Source organism: Protomyctophum parallelum (genome assembly GCF_964188405.1).
Source record: "Protomyctophum parallelum genome assembly, chromosome: 10".
NCBI lineage: Eukaryota > Metazoa > Chordata > Actinopteri > Myctophiformes > Myctophidae > Protomyctophum > Protomyctophum parallelum.
Window position 1 is genome coordinate 11,323,329 of NC_139704.1, and position 25,000 is coordinate 11,348,328.

The window sequence follows — 25,000 nt, forward strand, 5'->3', positions numbered from 1 at the left end:
TGTGTGTGTGTGTGTGTGTGTGTGTGTGTGTGTGTGTGTGTGTGTGTGTGTGTGTGTGTGTGTGTGTGTGTGTGTGTGTGTGTGTGTGTGTGTGTGTGTGTGTGTGCGTTTACGTGTGTGTGTTGTGTTCATTTAATTAGAAAAACTGTCACTATCTTTGAAATAGGCTGCTCATTTGATTTGTATATGGACACTTGTTTTACATCCAAACTTATGAAATATCAGCCTTTGGTGGAACGTATTATGGCCTTGGGATATAATTGTCAACTTATTGTCCTTGTATTTGGAAGTCTGTGCCATGCCCATAAACTTGTGCTCAGGTGTCTGCAATTGGGTGGATTGCAAAAGACAAATGCAAAAAAGTTGGCTAAATACTGTTCTGTTTCAGATATTATGGGAAGTTTGTCTATCTGGAGAAGGCATTGTTTAATTTATCCTTAGGTGGCTTAAAGGGAAAAAAAGTAGTAGTGATTCAAGTGATTGTGTGTGTGTGTGTGTGTGTGTGTGTGTGTGTGTGTGTCTTTTTGGCTGTGTGTTGGTGCCTCCTCTTAAATACTGTATATAGATCAGTGGTTCCCAAACCTTTTCGTGTCAATTTGGGGGACCCCCAAATTGGCACTTTGAAACTGTGGACCCCCATAAGAGAAGAGTTTTTTAGGCCATGTATTAGGCTACGGACCCCCATTTAATGGCATTTCTATCTCTGGGACCCTGATGTAAATCAATGTTAATTTAACTCTGAGACACCCCTCTGTGGTTCCATTTGTACACTCCGAGTTACAGACCAAAGGGTCCATTTCGGTACCTAACTATCATTTAGCTGGGGACCCCCTGGAACTGCCTCAAGGACCCCTGGGGGTCCCTGGACCCCACTTTGGAACCACTGCTGTAGAGGAAGTCACTCTCAACCTCTGCATGCGCGCGCCTTTTCCTCAACATTGCCACAAATTGTGACATTTCACATCACATATAAATACACACACACACACACACACACACACCTGCACACTATACACACACAATGCAAGAGTTGGGGACCAACTCACAATCACAAGCACGCAGGCACGCACCCACCCACGCACGCACGCACGCTCACTCACTCACTCACATTTGAATGATTCAGACTAATTTAATCTCTCTGTCCTTTCATCCACATGGGGCGCTGTTCCATCTGTTCTGCAGGAGGACAAAGTGGTGAGTCTACTTTACTTTTCTCTTTCTTACTCTTCCACCCCCCTCTCTCTCTCTAGAAAAGCCCTAATTTATACTCAAGGGAATACGAGGGAATCACTTGCCGAAAGGAACACATTTACAAGCTTCAAACAGCCTTGTTTGCTTGCACTTTATTTTATTTTTGCCAAGCAATCATGCAATGGACTATGAATTTAGCTAAATTCATTCCTCTGCTGGTGTTCAATGTCAGGTTAAATCGTGGCACCCTTGGTTTCCCCCAACCCCCCCCCCCCCCCAACAGGTGCCACTGCCAAAGCTCTATACTTGCTCACACCACGTATGCAGCCATATACTGAATGACCCATGACCACACATCCTTCACTTTAACCACCCTAAAGAAACCCCATATGTTGCTTCTGAACCCGAAGAATAAGATTTCACCGTTTTGTAATCATAGTAATCTGCGACCTACAGGCATGTCGTCTCTGTATGGGAATGCATCAGGATGCTGTTTGCTCCAGAAAGCAGGGGTCTTTATCTTTCTATATGACGTCTGACGTGGTGTTGGATGGCTGTCCTGACTTGAACTGCTGCTTGACATGGATTCATTTAATTACTCTGGGGTTGATTAATCTAGCCTGGCTCAGTGCTCTATATGCTACTGGTGGTGCAAAGTCACTCTTGCCAGATTGTGCTCCCATTGGATGAGAAGCAGTGAAATTTATGAGAGTGTCTCCAGCAGTCGTTCTGTCAGGGTTGATGTTCTGTGTTTTAAACCAGGGGTCGACAAGTTCGACAACGTTTTTCAGGCCAAGGACCTCTTATTAGCTCAGAGAGAGATGAAGCAGAGATTCCCTGCACACACACACACACACACACACACACACACACACACACACACACACACACACACACACACACACACACACACACACACACACACACACACACACACACACACACACACACACACACACACACATTTAATTAATTCATGTTAAATGTGTTTTGTCAGACATTTAACCACTTAAAGCCTCAAAACATTGTAAACACATTGTAAACTTGACCTTCTTTTTTCCCTGTACACCAAACACCAAACACCAAACCACCAAATAGACGATCTACAAGCTAACAACGCGTCTGCGACCAATTGTGAGCTTGTAGATCTGCTCTTTTCGGCTAATGTTCGCCCCAGAATAGGGATGCAGGTAACGGGTACGGTCGTCCCTTTTCCATCTCGCCCCACTACTATACCTAGCTGTAAATAACAAACATAAATATTATATAAATCCCCCCAAAAAAGAAATGTTAATAAATAGTGAAATAGCAGATCTAATAGCTCACAGATCATCTATTTCCACTATATTTGAAATAGGGCTTAAGTGGTTCATTCATAGTACATTTTTGGGTCCCGCAAGAGTCCCTTCTCAGAATACAATATTTCAATTTGAAATGCAGCAAAGTGAAAGTCATGTGCTCGCAAGGAAAACAAACAATCCAAAATGTGCTTAAAGGGATAGTTCACCCCCCAAAAATACTTATTTTCTATCAATTACCCACACCATGGAGCCTTGAATTCATGGAGATGTTTTTGTTCTCGCATGCCAATAATTTGATGACCTGCAGTGTCCGGTACATCCGGTACACTGTTTGAGTCTCCTACCAGATACACTTCATACACTGTTGAGTCTCCTACCAGATAGGCTACACTTCATACACTGTTTTAGTCTCCTACCAGATACACTTCATACACTGTTTGAGTCTCCTACCAGATACACTTCATACACTGTTTGAGTCTCCTACCAGATACACTTCATACACTGTTTTAGTCTCCTACCAGATACACTTCATACACTGTTTGAGTCTCCTACCAGATACACTTCATACACTGTTTGAGTCTCCTACCAGATACACTTCATACACTGTTTGAGTCTCCTACCAGATACACTTCATACACTGTTTTAGTCTCCTACCAGATACACTTCATACACTGTTTGAGTCTCCTACCAGATACACTTCATACACTGTTTGAGTCTCCTACCAGATACACTTCATACACTGTTTGAGTCTCCTACCAGATACACTTCATACACTGTTTGAGTCTCCTACCAGATACACTTCATACACTGTTTGAGTCTCCTACCAGATACACTTCATACACTGTTTGAGTCTCCTACCAGATACACTTCATACACTGTTTGAGTCTCCTACCAGATACACTTCATACACTGTTTGAGTCTCCTACCAGATACACTTCATACACTGTTTGAGTCTCCTACCAGATACACTTCATACACTGTTTGAGTCTCCTACCAGATACACTCATACACTATTTGAGTCTCCTACCAGATACACTTCATACACTGAATGAATTCACAGCTCCATGTGGGGAAATACGTCATTTTGGGGGTGAATAAGCGTGTAGATCTGCTATTTTTGAAAGATCGTGAAAATGTGACACAAATCTTTGAATATATATATTCTTTCAGAGCGAACGTTTTTAACTCAAATCTTTGCTTATTCTGGGGAGGTCTCTGGAAAAAACAGATTTTGAGATGGGAGTCGGCGGCCAATTACATATAGTTTGAGAGCCACTGATATAGAAACTATAGCTTTTTCAGAAAACTGTCAGGATTTAGAATACGTTTGCAGAATCTGATCAATGGGTTAAACACAGTATACTCAAGTAAATGTACTTACTTACTGTCCACCACTGCCTGCATGCTCATACTGTAGCTGTAGACAGTGTGTTCCCATGAACACATAAGTGCATCAACACTGTAGGTAACATTAATTTGGACATCCCATGAGCATGCACGCAGTTCTCATGAATTATGGGTCTAAAATTGGCTGATATAGTGTACACTACAATGTGTGTTGTGATGTACTGTATATCATGGCGGTATGTAGTCTATAGCGCATTTCCATGCTAATGAAATTCTGGGCTCATTATCTGCTGTGATTTCTGAGTCTGGTTGGGAGGTGTGTGCGTGTGCGTGTGCGTGTGCGCGTGCGTGTGCGTGCCGAAGCCAAGGCTGTTTTTGAAGTCTTGAGTCCCCCTCTCCTGGGAGACTGCTGTGTGTTTCCTCTCTCTCTCTCTCTCTCTCTCTCTCTCTGTGTGTGTCACACACATGCATCCTTTCATACTTGCATACTTTCTCCGATGCTCACACATACAATTTCTCATGCACAGCCACACGCATGCACACGCACATCCTTCTAATTGTAATGTCCAGGGCTGTATGTGAGCTGTGTGTGTTTATGAGGTCATAACTCAGAACAGCTGATTGCTGGTTTTAGACCCATTGTAATTTAGGAACAGATAAAATGTGCTATCCACTGTTGTCTGTTACACACTGATATACTATTAACTTTAACACATTATGACGCCGAGCATTCAGAGAGTGCAAAGGGAACACATTAAAAAAGGGCATCTGAGCACAATAGAAATAAAAATGAAAGAAGAAATTACAGTGCAGATAAAATCATTAACAACCCCCTATAAAAGGCAGCGGCAAACAGAAAGGTATTTAGCTTTGTGATCTGATAGTTGTAGCAGATCTACAGTTTTCTGGGAGTTTGTTCCAGATATGCGTTGCATAAAACGCTACCTTCTCCACTGCTATTCCACATATAGTTCAGATTGTAATCTGGGGACAGAATGCAGAACTATCCCTGTGTCCCAGATGACCTGAGCGGTCCGGATGGTTCATGAGATCAGAAATATATATTTAGACCAACAGTAGTATTTTGAAATCAATTATTTGACAGAGGAGCAGTGTAAAATTCTCAGAATTGGAGTGACGAAGGACTCTTCTGAATCAACTACAGCTGTCTATGGTCGATTTTTAGGGAAACCTGTAAAGACACCATTGCAGTAGGCCTATAGCCAGCAAGGACGAAATCCATTAGACCTGACCGCCGCGTCGGTCGTTCTGACAGGTCGGTCGGTAAGTCCGACGGTAAGTCGTTAGTCCGACGGATAGTTTACCATATACTGGTATGATATGATATGATATAGTACTTTATTGTCAGTTCACACTGAAATTTGTCTTGCGACCCAGCAGCCAAGTATGCAGAACAGAACATACACACATTTGACATAACACAAAGAACAAGACAATTTACATACATAAAGACATGAAGACAAGAGCAATATCCATGCACCGCTTAGATTACCCGTGGCTACTACAACTCCTGAGAGTCCTGATTAAGCCTCAAGGTCGACTGGTGGACAAAGGACCTCTTTAGTCTGACCTTATTGTATGCTGGTATACACCATATCTCCTTCCTGAAGGTAGCAACCTATATTCTCCATACAACACATGCTTAGTATTAGAGGTGATATTCCTTGCTAACCTTAGGATGCTGTTATCATATGTGGATGTATAAAGTTTCTGAAGTGGTATACTCACTGTTGCTGTATATCTACAGTGTGTACTGGTACTGCTCACCATTACTGTATCTACAGTACACACTGTATCTGGTGTCTAGTATACTGACTGCATGCTATCTACCATTCTCTGGTGTTTTTGGAAGACATGACGGGAGAAAAGGAAACATAATAAGCAGTAGACTTTTTTTTTGCCCTATAGAACACTAAACCCCACTTATATGGGGGGCTATCATAGGGGGGCAAAATCGGTGATAGGTTGGGTATTTTAAATAAATAAATAAACCCATTCCTGGGACATGTGAGAATGGTCCAGTGAAAGAGGAAACAAAGACCATTGTGGGAGTATTTTGTTATACCCTTTAACCCTAAAGAAAAAGGGTGAAATTCATCTGAACACCTGCCTGTAGAAGAAATCACACCTGTGTGAACTGAGTGGTGTAACTCCCCTCTCTCTCCCTCCCCCCCTCCTCTCTCTCTCTCATTAGCAGGCAACAGTACAGCACTATCTCTCGATCCATTTCTGGCACAATAGCGCCCCTACTGGTACTAATAGTCATACTCGTGCTCATTAACGTCACATACATAGGTGAACGAACACCTTGGAGTGGTTGCACCACTCAAAAACAGATATGTGGGCAGGGAAACAAGCCTACCTTCTATGATGTCACTGAGCATCATAAAGCTACAGTACCAAAGGACCCACCCACCTCAGTCAGACGTCAGCAACATTATGAAAATCACATAAACATAATTGTCTTTGTGAAAATCCCCTGGGTTTAGTGTTCTGGGGTTAACACAGAAAATGTAACTGCATGTAACTACTGTATATGTCTTGTTTGCATATCCCTCCAAAATAAACAGTAATATGTCAGAGCACATGGTCACTCAGCATTGCTTGTGGCCACCGTAGATGTACAGTAATAGCAGTCACCTTACAGTGACCAGATGGAATGCACCCTCCTGTCAAACCGGTGATCCAACCAGCAGCCTTTGGGTCACCGGTTGGCCTCCCTACATAAAGGCCTTTGTGTTAGGAATAGGAGCAGAAGTTCTGGCATTTGGAGCCTATATGAGACCTAGAATCCCCCCCCCCCCCCCTCCCAAGGAGTGTTCTATTTTAGGACAACCCTCAGCCAGGATCCCATACTTCAGCATCTTTTCCGGGGGGGAGGGGGGGGGGGGGGGGGGGGGTTATTTTCTCATGCTGTATGGTTTGACATTTTCTAAAGCGATATTCAGTACAGTACAGTACATTTGTTTTTCTTGAGAGCCACAGAAAGGTTGGTCGACGTCTGTGGTCACTCTAGCACATGGCGGTGTGTCTCCCATGTCCAGAGAGAGAGAGAGAGAGAGAGAGAGAGAGAGAGAGAGAGATAGGGTGGGGTGGGGTGGGGTGCGTGGGGGCTTTTTCTTTTGGGGGGGGGGAGTGAGAGTCATGTGTCATCTGTTGTTAACACCATGGAGCTCCATGATTACTATTGATCTCCGGTCCTGCTAGCCTCCTCTGTCTCCGTGTCCATCTCTCATTGACTGTTCTTAAGGCGGCCATCTTTCTCCCCTGTTAGGGCTGAGCACTCACTACTGTAGGCGAAGTTGCCGCACGCACGCACAGGCACACAAGCATGCATGCACGCTCACGGACACAATAACAATATGTCTCATCATTGTTTCTCTGTATAGTGTATATAGCCTACTGTATACAGTATATATATATATGCACATGATGCATGTACTGTACATACATACTGTACTCCCTCACTCTTAATTTTGACTCCACATTAAATTGACTATACCTGGGGTAAAAAATTAAAATATTCACGTTAGAGACATCTAGTGGTAAAAAGTGTAGCAGCACCCTGATTGCCAGCATTATTAGAACTGTGCGTGCCTGCGTGCGTGTGTGCGTGCGTGCGTGCGCACAAAGCTGAAGCTGAACTTGTCCTCACATCGACCTGCTGATGGCACGTCAGACAAATGTATGATACCCATCTCCCCCTCGTCTGGTCCCTCTCTAACATCACTACATTGTTTATACTATTGATTGACACAGTTTAAATCTACATTGTGTGTGTGTGTGTGTGTGTGTGTGTGTGTGTGTGTGTGTGTGTGTGTGTGTGTGTGTGTGTGTGTGTGTGTGTGTGTGTGTGTGTGTGTGTGTGTGTGCGTTCGTGTGTGCGTGCGTGCGTGCGTGTGTGCGTGAGAGTGAGAGACGATGATCGCTCTGTAAAGTGAGTTTACTTTTGGGTGTAGTAATGGGTGTTTGTATGTTTAACCAGAGTGTTTTATTCGTATTCAGTGTTTACCTTTCATTGCAGTGGACTGTAATCTACACGCACGCACACGCACACACACACACACACACACACACACACACACACACACACACACACACACACACACACACACACACACACACACACACACACACACACACACACACACACACACACACACACACACACCCGTGCACACGCTGCCTGCTTCTATGCGTTACTGTCATTGGCAGAGACCACATCCTGCTTCCCGCCTCCCTTCCCCAGAGGAAGGAAGTTGATCCATTGGTCTCACCTGTGAGTGACACGGGAGGCGATCATTTCTTCACCCTGATCTATGAAGGGAACCGTGAATCTATTGGAAGTGGCTTGTGTAACATGACAGTATGTCATGTTTAGTGCGTGTAGAAACTAGAAATCTAGCGGCTGTGTGCAGACAGAGAGAGAGAGAGAGAGAGAGAGAGGGCCAGATATAGACAGACACAGAGACGTCTATGGATGAGAGCAAACTAAGGCATGCAGCAGCAGCGCTATAAGAGGGGAGCGCAGAGCGACGGACGGACGGACGGACACAGAGTGTGAATTCATGAGAAAGTGGGAAGAGAAAAAAGACAGATGAGTGCGTAATGCTAGGGAAGCCCCCGGCTGACCCGAGGGAGTGCTGAAGAAGAGCATGGCGGTGAATACAGGAAAGAAACAGATCATGAGCCAGAATATAAGAAAACAAAGATGTCATTACTTTCGAGGTAATACTATGGCTTTAACATAACATATCCAACCTTTACCTAAATGATCTCTTTGTTCTCTATCATTATTTCAACATTTAATTTGACTGGGACATCGTGGATGTCACTCAAATGCAGCCATGCAGCTTGTGGACTTGACATTGGAGATAGTGGAGTTCTGAAGAGCAAATGGACAGCTACTGTGACCTCGCTGTCATGTTAGTACGTATCCATATGCATGGATATTCTGTCGCTATTTATAGTATGAAAAAAAAAGCACATACAAATATACATACCGTATTCAAAAATAGAAGGAATTAATCAAATATTGGACAATATTGCACTTCTTTATTGATGTATTGCCATTAGTGTTGATTTGTGGTCTGACAGTCAGTCTCTAAACATTGTGCTCAACAGGAACTGAGGGCAAGCTCCTTCCTATCGGGGAGGTGACATGATTGATTTACAAGGCAGTAAGCGTATGTTTGGTAGCTGTTCTCTAAGTCAGAGTTATACTATAGTTGCGCATGGGTGCCGTGCACCGAAGACATTGCAGCGCAAACAAATTGTGAGCTTGTAGATCTGTCATTTTCGACACCATATATATACACTACAGTACACTACAATCAGGTCTGGGTCGTTTCTCGTGGTTCTAATAGGCAAACACATCAGACCTCTGATTGTTTTGCCTTTAGTTGGTGTGTCACCAGGCATCTTGGTCTCGCCGCTCCTTGTCACTCAGTGTAAGCCCAGCTACCACTATACTGGCTGTTTTGTTGCTTGTTGTCACTGCTGGTGTGCGCGGAGGGTATACAGCAATGCAATGACTGGTCAGTTGACAAACTGATTGATCCCAGCAAGCCAAATGACGTCATGATGATGCTATGATGACGTCCTCCAGTGACTCTGGTGACGTTCAGGACTAGGCCAAATCACAGCCCATATGGGGATGATCTTTACGTCATTTCCAGGAAGTCTTCACCGGTTGAAATAATATAGTTATTCTGGGTCAGATCTGACTAGTTATGATATATGACTTAAGTTGAAATCGGACTCTCTGATTCATCCAGGGGAAGAATTTATGTTGGTTGAAATCAGGTGATATTCTGGGCCAGATCTGACTGGTCTTGGTTTGACTGATCTGGCCTCAATAGAGACGTCCAGGTCCTGACCGTGCTTGCTGGGATATCTTTTCTGGCATTCATACAATGAATGTGGCTAAATGTTCCTACATAGGAAAGGGAGAACAGTCGTGAATGGGATTATGTGTACACTATAGTATAACTAGAATCACAGTCAACACAATGTGGACCGTGTTGTTGTTTCTCCGTGAATATCGTGACACAGCGTACATTTTAATGTTGCACATTGACACGCATCGTCCCATGTTGTCCCAAGTAATTCAGCACATGGAATTCAATGGCCCAAAACCACACCAAAGGGTCACCATGCAACCGTTTGGACCCAAGGAGTTGCATGGCGACCCTTTGGTGTGGTTAGGGCTTAAGAACCACCGAGCTGGGTTGAAAACACAGAGGGGAAGCCAGTGACGTATCAGGGCCAGAAAGCACAGGCGTGAACGGCAGTTTCGTATACGTCACGGTCTATGACTTGGCCACCGGAACTAGCGCACAATTTTGTGTTCATTGTGGGCGTGGAATTCTCTGAAATGTAGATGCAAGACACCCCCTGCTGGGAATCCAAACAGGTATATTGAGCTGCTGAGCCGGTGCTCCCAAGTTCCATCAAGAGGATGTGATAACTATGGTTACCGAGAACCTACTCCTCCCCCCTTTAAAAAAAAAAGCTCTCAACCGTATAGGAACTCCCAGCGTTTCATTGTTATATCATATTGCACACAGTCATGAATACTGCTGCACACACACGCACGTGCGCGCGTGCACACACACACACACACACACACACACACACACACACACACACACAGATGGAGCTCAATGCAAACAAACACGCAGAGAGGTTTGGTGTCCTAGTTTTCCTAGAGAAGCCATAAGCCATTTTCTCGTTCTGTCTCTCCTTTCTTTCACTCTCCCTCACATGTACACTCATCTCTGAGGGTCTGTAGCACTGTGGTCATGTGACATGTTGGTGCTGGTGGGCTTTATGTATAGTGCATGCATGTGAGTATGCTCTCGTGTATGTTTACTAGGGGTACAACAGTTCATCAAACTAATCGATTTAATAAATAAAGAAATATGTACATTATTTGGTTAAATAATTGATTGATGAATTATAATCAATCCCAATTTTGTGCATATCATTATAGGCAACAATCTTTTGTGGAAATAGTAGTGTAATGTAGGCCTACCATAGCTGACAATGCTTTATGATTCGCTGTGAGCTTGTAGATCGGCTATTTTCACTATTGTTTAAGAATAAATTAAGTTAAGTGCGTGGTTAATCAATTTGTCGATAGGCTATATTAAAAATAAAACATATAACAAATTTGCCTCAGTTATTCAATTAGTCAAAAAATGTAATCACTAGAATAATTGCTAAGAAAATAATCAATATAGTTGCAGGCAGCCCTAATGTTTACACCTACCTGAATGCTTGCGTGTGAGGGGATGAAAGCGGTCCAATATCTACAGTATGTTTAGGTGTATCTACTATATCTGTGTGTTTGTATACATATGTGTGCTCATACCGTGCTTTCTGAATGTGTTTGTGGTGAACACATGATCCTGCCTTGGTTGCTCTGGTTATCATGCTATATCAGAGTTCCTCTTTCTATTTTTGTACAGCAAATCTATAATGTCAGCTTTAATAGGTTGGGATGCTCTAATCCTTTGTTGTCTCCCTGCACAACAACACAGCGGCGTACAGAGACACATTCACTGTTGAACAACATCAGCCAGTAGCAGCACTTTTCCAATGTAGAGAAACACTTTGTTTTGTTTTTACAGACTATAGCATTGAACATTTTTAACAAAAATCAATCAATCATAAAAAAGAAATCTGAAATACACATAGGCCTATGCCTATATTTGTATGGATGTTTAATGTAATCTAATTTCTTTCCAAAATGAGTATAAATCAGTAAATATATGTAGTATTGTTAAAACACAAACGCAAGGAGTATTGCCCTACTTAAATGAGCGATACTTGTTCCCATTAAATCCAGGAATTCACTAAACTAGGCTAAACTAAAGTTAGAATAGGGCTAACTAAATACTAAAAGCTAAACTAAAGTATACTAAACTAACATAAGGCCACTGCACACAGAGACTGACCTAGGGATGAGCCCGAGGTCAGTTAATGCATTTGAGTTCCCAGAAGTTCTCATCCCGGCCTGTTTCAACGCGAGAGCTGCGAGAACTTTAACCTAAGGACAGGCGTCTTCAAAGTTTTTCAGGCCTATATGAGCCCTTAGCTGAGAGAGAGATGAAGCAGGGACCCCCGTCCCCCACTACATATTGTATTGTGTTTCTCATAGATAGACTTGTTTGTCAGTAGGCCTAGCCTACTATGTATAATCAGTGTTGGGTTAATGTTGTTTGTGGTTGTTGTTTTTTTGTTTACACATTATATTTTCTATTAATGTTACCATTAGGCTACTTCTGCTCTTATTTCCTCTCTACACCTGCTGAAAATAGCCGATCCAAAATATCACATAGCTCACAACATTGTGAGCTTGTGTATCTGATATTTTCAGTGAATGTTATATAATTATTTGCCTCAGTCTGACAGTCTCTGACATAGTGGAGTAGAAGTAAAAGTACTGAAAATTGGAAATAGCCTACTCCAGTATAAAGTATGACGTCATGATGTTAAACCGGTACACGGACCACTCCCATTGAGCTATAATAACCTGTCCGCTACCTGCTGCGCGCAATCTGAGGTAACACGCTGCAGCCGAGAGGCACAATCAAGTTGATTAAAAGGAGAGGAGTAACGTGACGTCGGCCGCCATTTTTCACCAAACTTTAGAGAGGAGTCAAGAGTCAGGATACTCACGCACGCGGTCATGGAGGAGAATGGTTGGTTTGTGTTCGAAAACAATAGATCCCTGGTCACTGACTGGGGCTGGGAGCAATGCTACGGCCATGGCTTCAGTGGTGATGCCAGCCTGAACCAGAATTCACAACACAATTCTTCAACTATTGAGTGAGTAACTATTTTGTGCAGCTATATTATTGGGGGGTACGTGTTCGTTGGTAGTGAGCGTTTTTCCCTCGCCGTGCTTTTCATCTGCCGCGTCAAGGGCTAGGCCTACTAAATACATTTTAGGCTACATATTTATTTATCGTCTATCAACGTAAGTATCCACCGATGGTTAGATTGTATAATTACTGTAGGCTGATGCGTGAATCTCACTTCATCCTCACGAAGACGACGTTCAGTAGGATAACTAATACACGCGCGTTCTCTGACATTTGATCAGAAATGGGAGCTGGACTGGTTACGGAAGGAAGATAATGGAGCAATAATTGCACAATTTATATTTTTAATTCGTTTTTGATACTGATTTGCTTGATACTGTACACCTAATTGTAATAAATGTTAGTGTGTTGTGCGCCATTTGACTGGTCCAAAATAATGGCCCTTTTAATTGCACTTACCATTTACCATTTGAGGTACTGTAACATTGTTTAATTGTAATTAAGGAGTTGTGTGGTATTTTATTGGTCAGGGCTAATGCACCTTAATTGCACAGGACGTTTGAGGTAGCCTACTGTACATGGTTAATTGCAATTAATGACCCAATCAAATGATTGCAGCTGGGTGTGTTAAGGCATGGAGTGGTGTGGCTAGTAGGCCTATTAGTAAATTGTGTTAAGGTTTAGGCACTGTTTGTATGGTTAAGTTGTTTGAGCATGTGGCTTTGGTGTGTGTAGGTGCTGTTATGATTTAATGCTGTCAATAATGTCCTTTCACTATCAAAATAGCCGATACACAAGTTCACAGATTTTGTGAACTTGTACAGAACAGTTGTTTGTACGAGAGAGAAATTAGGCATTACACTTAAAAGGGTTATGATGATTGCTGCCAATATCCACTGCCTAAGAACATGTTTTGATGCTTAATCAATAAGTTACTTACATTAGTTAGTTATTTACATTACTTTGAAATTGCGTCACGCAGCATTATTACTTAATGGTTTGTGGTGTCACTGTCAGGTGATCATTTCATGAGAGATTAACAGATACTCCCATGTATGTGTGGTTTCAGAGAAGAGAAGTACAGTCCTGTGTATAGTCCTGGGAAGCAACAGGAGGACTCTGCTCTATTCTGCTCTCAAACTGACAAGGATGATAGGTGCCTTCCATCATCCAGTACCGCTGCCTCACTGTCTCTACAAAGAAAAAATGAAGCCAGCCACGGTGCCCATTCAAGGTCTCCCTTGCCATTGTGGAGATCAGGCACCTCCCCGGCAAGCCAAGGCACCAGAGAGGTGGCTGAATTGACCAGGGCTTCGCCAATGCCTCCTTCATCGTCCGACAACCCTAGAGCTACTCGCAGAGGAAAAAAGGGGAAGAAAAATAAGGAAGCCAGCGAGACTTCCCATTCAAGGTCTCTGTTCTGGAGATTAGGTGACTCCCTGTCCCGGACAGGCCAAAGCACCAGAAAGGTCGTCCTATTGCCTGAAATGACCACGGCTCCCGCAGTTTCTTCCTCTACATCCAAGCGCTCCATGAGCCCCGAGACGGCATGGAATCCCCGGAAGGTGTTGGTGGTGTCGCAAATTAATGAAACATGCCAAACCAGCACACTGGGAGACCCTGGCACGAGGTCACAGGCTGCTCCAGCCTCTGTCCCATCAAAATGTAAGTCATGTGGTCGCTGCCCGCACTGTGGGCAATTCCAAAAGAAGAAATGGAATTGTAGCAGGATGACCTGGAGAGGCAGGTCCTGGAGAGGCAGGTCCTGTAGAGGCAGGTCCAGCATGACCTCCTGGGGACGCAAACCCGGCATGACCTCCTGGGAGCACATGCCCACTCCCATCGCGCCTCCCACTGGGGGTGGCAGCTATCGGGGCAGATACCGGTATGACGCCATCGAGCAGTGCCACAGCTGCAAAGGAAAAGGCATACACCAAATGACTGCCTGGAAGTGCAGGCGTTGCATGGTGCCATTGTGCCTGTCACCGCGCAGGAATTGCTTTGCAGCGTGGCATGGAAGTGAAGACCACAGAGGGACTGTAGAAAATGGCTGTGAACAGAAGCAGACAGAAGCAGTCTAATTTAAGTCCAGTGTTCCCTCAGCCATATACCGTATATATATATATATATATCCCACGATTTTTGTAACCTATTTTTTCACCCAGTGTCAATTGTCTAATGTAATTCTGGGTGCTTACACTCCCTCTGCCAACCTGTAGAGCGCAAAGGACTGATCTCATGCTTCCTTCAATGCATGACGAGTCCAAGCCGGTTCTTCCCCAATTGGACGTAACGCGTGGAAGGAACACGTTATTCCAAACCTCAGCCCTATAGTCCATCCATATTCTGACCCAACTCCCTGTCTCTAATAGGGCTGAGGTAGTCTCTCTGTTGGCGCTGTTTTTCCTTATTGCCGTGGGACCCTAACCTACAGTATGGATGACCCCTCTTTATTGGCAGCAAATTATGCTAGTTTGTGCATGCAATGCAGCACTGTTGTTTTTGAACAAAAAAGGATTTGGAAAAAAAGAGCAATATAAGCATTGTTTTGATATACTGTGCATTTACTGGGGACAGTGGGGAGTGCATTCATTTTCAGTTATGCTGCAACTATCGATAATTTTCTTAGCGATCATTCTATCTATTACCTTTTCAATTATCTGAATAAGCCAGAAACAATTTATTATTACCTAAATTGATTAACCACCCAAGTCCTATTTTATGCTTTTTCATACAAGGGTATCGCACAAAATACAATAGCAAAAATAGCTGATCTACAAGCTCACAACCAATCGTATTGTGAACTTGTAGATCGGTGATTTTTGCTATTGTACTGTATAAATTTAAAGAATGTCGATTTAATTTCAAACTGTTGCAGCCCTGCTTCTCTTTTCCCCCTGCTGTATTTTCAATTGAATTTAATAAAGTAAAAACAAAAGGAGTCATGTTTGTATTGCAACATTGTATTGCATAAAGTTGTCGTCTGCACAGTACTATACAGTCATTTGACAATGCACATTTCAACTGCCCAACATGGGGTTCTTATTTGTCCCTCCAGTTTTAAAAGGTTTCCCCTACCCCCACTCTAGTGCCCTACATGGCTCACAGGTTGAACAAGCATAGACAGGAAAGATGGATAAGTAAAAAATAAATTATATAATACAGCAAATAAACAAATACAGGCGGGGTGGGGAAGGGAATAAGAGAAGAAAACAATAAACGGTCTTAGGACCAGCAACTTTGCAGCTGTCAGCCCCGTTGCACTTATTACATGGCCAAATGTCCACGTTGTGGATAGCCGGAGGAGCCACAGGCCCAAAAGCTCAACTGTTAAAGATTAACCTGTGATGTCATGACAAACCTTTTATTAGTTTTTTCTTCACTTCATTAGTTTTGAAAGAAAAACACTCCTTGGCCTCACAACGGCGACATATGATCACATTTTGCCTTGTATTGGTTGTCTATGGTGGGGTATAGAAAACTATTTTTCCCGCGATATTTCCAGCAAAGCAGACCTCTCATTCTGTGGACCTTAATGACCAAATTAATAGAAAAAATGCAAATGAAGGCAGCCGTAAAGGACTGGGATGTGGGGAGGGGGGAGTGGGAGAACATGGAAGTGGGGAGAAATGGATGGAAAAGTAGAGAAGGAATGATTCAGGGGGGTGGATCGCCAGGGAGCATTCAGCCCTACATGGTAGCTCACCATCTCCATTCTTCTCTCCATCATCCTTCGCTTCTTCCCTCCGTCACGTCCTGTCTAATTCCATCTGATGTTTCAGGTGTCGATAATTTGAAGTCTGCATTCAGTTGGTTGACATGTTAGACACAAGTTGAGATGGATTGGTGCTGGAAGCGGTGAAGCTGCTAGTACTGATCGGAGTCCTGGTTCATAAAAATTTCCTTGGATTTACTGTATGCTAAATCATCTTTCTAAATTTACTTACAATGATTAACAACCAGTAAGACGCCTTGAGGGCGAGAAGCACGAGGTCGCATGCACTCATCCGCCTGGGTGACGGCAGACTGCCACCTCCAACCACATGTGGTTGTATCAACATAAGATTGGTTAGTTTTGTTCATTGAACGACAGTTGTATCTTAATCACTTGTGGTTTATATTGTAAATGTCAATTATCTTAAGTTTATGCTCACAAGATAGTTTACAAGGAAAAGGACAAATTACATTTCTTCGTAGGAGTAAATACACCATGAGTTAGTATGTGTTTATTCAGATTGAACCAGGGAAAACCAAAAGAAAGTCAACTGCACCCGCCCCTATAATCATTTCTGTTTAATGGTCAATACATGATCTAACTTTAAAGATGCATGAAATAGCCTCGATAAGAGACAGCTAGCTGGAATACTGTAACTGACACTATCCCTGAGCCACCCATCACTATGAGCAAAAAAGCCATTACTGTGTCTCTTTGAAATGCACTGTTGACAAATGACAATGTATTTCAATAACCAGCAGTGTCAGTGTTAGTTCCTGCAGATGTTTGAGGTAGTAGGTATGTTCTAATAACTGACCCATATACATACTGTATATCCATTTCCCCTCCAGGTGATCTGGGTGTGTAATAACTGCCGGAAGCAGCAGGAGATCTTGACCAAGCCAGGTGAGTGGTTCTCCGGTCTGGCCGAGAAGACCGCCATCAGCGATCCCTCCGTCTCTCAGACCCCCGGGGATAAGAAGCTCCGGTCTCGCTCCCAGGCGCCCCTGGGCTCCATGACAGCTCCCCTGGACCCCAACAGGCCCAGGACCCCAGGGACCACGGCCGGTATCGACCCCCGTTCACGCAGCGAGCCGCCTCGAGACACGTAAGCCAACTTGCTGTGAAGTGAACACTTTTTTCTTTATTTCTTTGCTAGGGGACAATGGATTACTGTGAGACAACGAAAAGGCATCTGTAGAAGAATATCATGTATTACGTACTCTCTCTCTCTTTGTTGGTCTGCCTTTTTTGCACTTTATTGCAGGTTAATACTGTACAAGTGTACATGTGATCCATTTCATCCATAATATCTTACAAGTTTTCTTCCCTTGTTAATTCATCCTGCATCATGTTTTATACATTTGTTAATACATAAATTAGATAATTCAAAGAAGAAAAATGGGGAAATGAAGAAATAAGTAAAAGGAAAGAAAAGTAAAACAAATGAGACCTTAAAATCGGGGTAGCTACTAATTTTCCTGTAGTACTCTTTTACCCTTCATGTATGTCCAATTTACAGTTTTTTTTTAAAAATTCAACTTCACGATTTCTCATTTTGTAAGTAATTATTTATATATTTTTAATCTCTTCAAATGTTATTTTACAATTAATAATAGTTGTTGGCTTCCAATATCCAACCATTTCCGTGTGATTTATTTAAAACCAGCAATACATAATAATGCTTACAGATATTTATCTCCGTCCCTGTGTATTTCATTTTTTAAACGCTTTATTGTTTATCTTCCATGAGTAACAGACAATAAACATTTTTACTACCTCTTACTGTAACCGACATGCTATTTTTCTGCCCCCCCCCCCACACAAATGTACAATGTTAATCAGAATGTATAGTAATTTACAGGTTAGGCTCCCTGTGTATTTTTTACGGAATAGTACCTATAGAAGAATATTGATGGATTGCTCTGGCTTTGTCTAGGAGAAATGGCAGGGGAGGAGGAGCTGGTCGTGGGGAGCGTCGTTCGGGTCAAGCCAGGCTGCAGACCCAGGTGTCGATGGACCGGGACCTGCGAGGAGACTCCAGGGAGCGCCGGGAAGGCCGGCGGCTGACCAAGGGACACTCGCTTGAGCACGACCCGGTTGGGGAACGGACAGAAGAGGGGGCCTACCACCACACAATGGACCCCAGCGGACACCATCCGCCTCGCCAACACCCATGTCAGACGCCGCAGGCAGGGGTGGTGCTCCCTGGGGGCCGGGGAGGGCACCCCATGCATGCTCAGGGCAGAGGTGTGGGCGCAGCGGGAGAGGGGGAGGTGGGAGGCGGGGTCTCGGGCCCAGCAGCGCGGCCAGGAGCCAACGGCAGCAGGCCTGGACAGAGGACGGTGGGCGGGGTCAGCGGGCTGCATGAACACGCCCCCTCACACCAACAGCAACCCCCTGAACTCCGAGAGCCCCCCGGTTCAGGGCCAGGCTCTAGTCCTGGCCAGGCCCAGCCTCAGATGAGACGGACAAAACGGGAGAAGTCGGAGAGCATGCTGCGAAATGACTCGCTGAGCTCGGACCAGTCGGAGTCCTTGCGGCCGCCCCCGCCACGACCCTACAAGACGAAGCGGGGGATGGGCACGGGCGGAGGCAAGAGGCAGACGAGTGTCAGCAGCTCGGAGGAGGAAGGAGGAACCACGCCAGAGTACAGCAGCTGTGAGGACGCGGAGATAGAGAGTGTCAGCGAGAGAGGTGAGAGCCGAGAGCCGGTCTGATCCACACCTAATGAGGGTTTTAGTGGTTGAGCTGTGATGAGATGCAAAGCTGTTCTAATGAGTCTGATTGATTGTCGTCTACTCGTCTTGTCTGCCCATATAGATGGTCTGGATGTCACTCTGTCTGCAAATTTTCCACCAGAGGGTGCTGAATTGATTGATTAATTAAATACTTTGCGTACGTGCATGTGTGTGTGTTTGCATACACATTTTGAGGTTTGCCCTAGTGTCTCTCTCAAGTCTCAGAGACCATGGATGTGTTGTTCAACTATGGAATTACAGTAGCAGGTCTGCAGGTATTCATGACTGTCTTACTTGTATAACTGTGTGTGTGTGTGTGTGTGTGTGTGTGTGTGTGTGTGTGTGTGTGTGTGTTGTTTATACTTAATGTATGTAAGTGCGATTGTGTGTTTATAATGTATCCATTTGAAACTCTGAGAGTGTACAATACAAGGTAATTTGTTTACATTCGTATATGCTCAGAGTTAGATTGACACAGGGGTTTTGTGTGTGTGTGTGTGTGTGTACACTGGCTTGGAGCCATAGATATAAAAACCTAGATACCTAATTTGCCACTGCAGTTCATTGGAGTGATATGTAATCTTATGTACTGTAGCTGCCATATTAGAGTTCAATATGGCGGAGGCACGGCATGCCGCCACTCAAAGTGACTACTGGCCAATCACAGCATGTCTTTTCTGGGACTAGTCACTGGGGAGGAAGTGATGTCACAGAGGAGGAAGTGATGTCACTGAGGATGAAGTAATGATTCTGACAAGTCCCGGAAAAGACCCGCTGGGATTGGCCAGTAGTCACTTTGAGTGACAGCGTGCTGTGCCTCCGCCATATTGGAAACAAAAATGGCAGCTGTCATACGATACACACGCTCCAGAGCCGGAGGAGGCGTCTACCTTTCTATTGTCTATGCTTGGAGCTCTCTGTCAGGGAGGGTGCTGTTTAGTGTCAGTCTTCTCACACTGAGAATCTTGAGAGCATCTCTCTGCCTCAAAATGCTGTGTTCGCTAGGAGAGGTAAGGCTGGCTACAACCATCTGTCCTGTAGGAAGGAGTGAAGCTTCTTCTCTTCATTCCTCTCCTTTAGTATTTATTCTTGTGTCATCTGGCAAAAGATCTACTGTCAAATCTACTGCCAAAATGTAATTTTATTGTATTCTGGTTGTATCATGATCAGCTCCTGAAATATTGTCTAGCTTGACTTGAACGTATGTATGACTAGACTTTCGATCGTGTGTGTGGTGCTTGTGCATATACAGTGTTTGTGCATCTACAGTACACATGTGAGTGTGTCTGTGTCATTGGTTTCAGTCTGGCCCTGGGGAGGTGTGTGTGTGTGTGTGTGTGTGTGTGTGTGTGTGTGTGTGTGTGTGTGTGTGTGTGTGTGTGTCTGACACTAGTTGACACTACTGTTGACCCTGTTTGACCTTATGAAGCCCTCTATATCCCCCGAGCCAGAGGAGAACCTGCTGTTAACGCTCCAATCTTGTCCAAGCATGACACACAGCGCAGTGCTAGCGCATTGCTGTGATACTGGAGAATACAACATTTAGAAAGAAAAGCTACTGTGTTCTGACCCCTTATATACACTATGCTACGCACATCTGTTCTGTAATAATTAGGGCTGGGACATGATACATTTTTTAATCTAATTAATTTGAGGCATTGTAATCAATCAAAATGAATCACACTTTAATCGCATATCAATATTTTACCTGAGAAGCTTTTATTATTATTATTTTTTTATTAATTGTGTGCGTGTTACTGTAGCTTTTGGTATACAAGTGAATCAACGATTTAGTTTATTTTTATAAGTTTCCCATCATCCGGCGGTCTGATGGGCTTCTTCTCCCATTGTGTGCACCCGTATGATCGGTACGCCTGGAATTCGTGATAAAGGTTCAGTGATGCAAAAACTAAGCGTGATTAAAATGTGTAATTCTTTTTTAATCAAGTTATTGTTTTTGCAATTAATTAATCTAAATTAATCAGTTAAATTCCCAGCTTTGCTACTAGTGTCCACTCTTTAAGGAGGATATGCTCTGCAAATTAACATTTATACTAGGCAACCATAATTATGTTTCAACCTACAACAGCACATACATTCACTTTGTATTTTTACAGTGCACATTGCAATGAATGATGCTCCCAGCATTTTACTGAAAGCTATGTTTGATTGCGAAGCCTCATTTATACTCCATTGCGTGAGGGCGTTACTTGGCAAAAAAAGAACAGATCTGCAAGCTAACAACGCGTCACAATAAATCAGGCCTAAGCCTGCACACATGCAGCTACTGTTATATGACGCAACACTTTTTAACATAAGCCGACTTTGATTTAGTACGGTTTGTTCTTAGTTGAAGTGCCTGTGTGTGTGTGTGTGCACCACTGTGGACGGGAACCAGGCCAGGTGACGATCGATCAAGTGGAAGGTCTAAGACGAGAGTGCTCTGTCGGGACAAGGTTCTAAACAGATCGCTGGGCTTTCCTTTTTTAGCTTGAGGCTGAGCCCGGGTCAGACCCGAGATGGGCTTGTTGGCAGTGGAGGAAGCGTCCAGGCATGTAAATCACTTGAGAGCAGTGGTGGAAGAAGTACTAAAACAACTTAACCACTTAATCCCCATATGGTTGAGCGGAGTCCCTCAGGGCTCCATGCTAGTATCTTCAGTTTTCTGTTATTGTGGGGAAAGCTTTTGCTGACTAGCTGATCGCTACAGCTTGTCGATCTGCTATTTTCAATGAACGCTTTTGCAATGTTTTTTGTATGTTTTGTAGTTGTGAGTAGAGTAGTGGAGTAGGCCTAGTATAAACTAGGTAAATATAAACTATCACAGAATGGAAATGCCCAAGTAAAGTTAAAGTATAAACTGTTCTTATAGTAATACAGTAGCCTACTTGAGTAAATGTACAGTACGTAGTTACTACGTACACAGGCATGCATGTGCGTGTGGGAGCTCGCAGAAAGGCACATCTGAGCATATGCATGAACACGCCTGCATGCACAGTTGCACACGCACGCACGCACGCACACACACACACACACACACACACACACACACACACACACACACACACACACACACACACACACACACACACACACACACACACATGCACAAGTGAATGTACAGTACACAGAAACGCATACAGTACACACAAAACACAATATATCCAGTACTGCACACACGCAAATACACACATTCACATACACACTCTACTGTATAAGGGTCCATAGTGATTGGTGAGAACTGGAATGTCCATTGTCATAGCATTGTTTGTCGGATTTACATAATGTCACTATAGGTTGTCGCCAGTGATCACCCTCAGGCCTTCTGGCCCCTCTGGGTTAGCAGTGCCTCCGTTTAGCATCATGGTGTGACGTTCTCATCGGGACGGTTCAGCAGCTAGCTCGAAGCACAAATGAAGAAACATTCTCATTTCAAAAGCCTACATCATGTTCTTGTTTTGTTACTGTATTGTTTTTTCTTCTACATAGTTTAGTATCTTGTTTAAACCATTAATCCACCTTTGACGTGATATGTGCGTCGTTTGGAATAATGCTACTCACGTTAGCAATGGGTTGATAGCTGGTGTGGTCAATAACACCAGCGTCCACTCTGCAATCTGTTTCTTTCAATCGCCGTTCTTTTTGGTGCCATGGGACCCCCAATTTCATGTAGGCCTATTTGGCTGCGGACGCTCGACCTCATCTGACAATTATTCCATGTTCACTTTTCATAAATGTTAAAAAGTAGCAGATGTATATGCTCGCAGCGTGGCACAAAATGACTTGCTGTGAGCTTTGAGAACCACAGTTCTAAATCCTAAGAGTTTTCTTAAAACTCCAGTATTGGTCTGTTTCTAGTAATTACCTAGGAAATCTATTTTTAATCCTCCTATTACACACAAAAGTTTAACTGGAAATTATTGTGTTCAACAGAGGAACAAAAATAGATGCAGGTCTCGTGGCTGCGACTGTTGCTGTAACAGTGATACAATTCTATGTATAACTCTGTCTGAATGTTGAATAAACGTAACACTGGCCACTGTTAAACAAATGCATGATGAAGAGGCCCCACATCTGGCCGAGCTGTGTATGGTAGGAGTATGGCTGGAATGCACAGTGTATACTGCTTTGTGGCTGTGTGAGTGAGTGTGTCTGTGCGTGCGTGCGTGCATGCATGTATGTAGCCTATGTGTGGGTGCGCATGAGTGAGCGTTTGTGTGTGAGAGTTGGATGTTGGTGCTGAATGACTGGATGATTCAATAGGTGAGTGTTTGTAGGCAATGGAATGAGAATGTACAGTATGTGGCTGTATGGGCTGCAGTGGTGCAAACTAAGTAACTACTAAGTACATTTAATCAAGTACTGTACTTAAGTACAATTTTGAGGTACTTTTACCTCGCTAGAGTATTTCCAATTTTCTGTACTTTTACTTCTACTCCACTACATCTCGAGGCAAATATTATACTTTTACTCCACTATATACAGTATATGTTAAACACTTCAGCCCTGTGTATATTTCAGCCAATTGAAAATGGCCTACAAGCTCGTAGTACTAGCTTGCTAATTTCATAGGATTTGCATACGTTTTATACATTAAACTTATGAAATGAGACCTTGTAACAGAGTATTTATATATTGCAGTATTGATACTTACTTGCATGTACTTAAGTACATGCATGTGTGTGTGCGTGTGCGTCTGCGTGCGTGCGTGTGCGCATGTGTGTAGAAGGACGAGCTTGCTTGTGCATAATGTCTGCTTCTACCAAACATCTTCCTTTTGTCTTCCAGGTGACTGGGAGTGTTACCCCCATGACCCCACGGTATGGCACGTAAGTCACTGGGTGGGTCCTCTTTACCTTAATTATTTTCATCTCATCCACATGAACCACAATGGGATGCATGTCCCTCCAGTTATGCAATAGCTGTTGTCAGAGTAACTTAGTGCACTACTGAGTATCATAGTACCTGGACGTCAGTACTTTAACTTAGTGCACTACTGAGTATCATAGTACCTGGACGTCAGTACTTTAACTTAGTGCACTACTGAGTATCATAGTACCTGGACGTCAGTACTTTAACTTAGTGCACTACTGAGTATCATAGTACCTGGACGTCAGTACTTTAACTTAGTGCACTACTGAGTATCATAGTACCTGGACGTCAGTACTTTAACTTAGTGCACTACTGAGTATCATAGTACCTGGACGTCAGTACTTTAACTTAGTGCACTACTGAGTATCATAGTACCTGGACGTCAGTACTTTAACTTAGTGCACTACTGAGTATCATAGTACCTGGACGTCAGTACTTTAACTTAGTGCACTACTGAGTATCATAGTACCTGGACGTCAGTACTTTAACTTAGTGCACTACTGAGTATCATAGTACCTGGACGTCAGTACTTTAACTTAGTGCACTACTGAGTATCATAGTACCTGGACGTCAGTACTTTGACGTTATATTGATGACATCAGGGATATCTCCATATATGGGCATAATAGGAAACAGGCAGACAAATACTGAGATCTCTGGTTTTTGATCCAACTATATATTATATTTAAGATTTCTGTTGTAAATTTCTGACTTGTACTGTATATTCTTGATTCTTAGAAATTGCAGCACAATATTGTTTGTTATCCAAGGCTGAGGCAATATAATTTCAAACTAACGAGGTAGCAGTGCTGTATGATACTGCTTGCTTGCTTGCTCGATAATGCTTGGCCAGGAAGCTGATATGAACTCCAAACAGAATAACTATTTAAAAACACTTTGAGTTGATTAATCACAAGGCATTTAAGAATATTAGCAAGCATATTGGAGATTGGATATAATGATAATTATTATTTGGGTCAT

At 43.4% G+C, this 25,000-nt stretch overlaps 1 protein-coding gene across 1 annotated transcript in view; it reads left to right on the plus strand.

Moving 5' to 3' along the window:
- The window catches only part of rims1a (regulating synaptic membrane exocytosis 1a), a gene marked incomplete at both ends in the record, with an annotated part of 107,261 nt that overhangs the window by 35,301 nt on the left and 46,960 nt on the right, over positions 1–25,000 (plus strand). Inside the window, 4 exon segments of the mRNA XM_083775867.1 lie at positions 1,183–1,194; positions 17,258–17,514; positions 18,346–19,103; positions 23,936–23,976. Of these exon segments, the coding sequence (XP_083631993.1) occupies positions 1,183–1,194; positions 17,258–17,514; positions 18,346–19,103; positions 23,936–23,976 (1,068 nt within the window).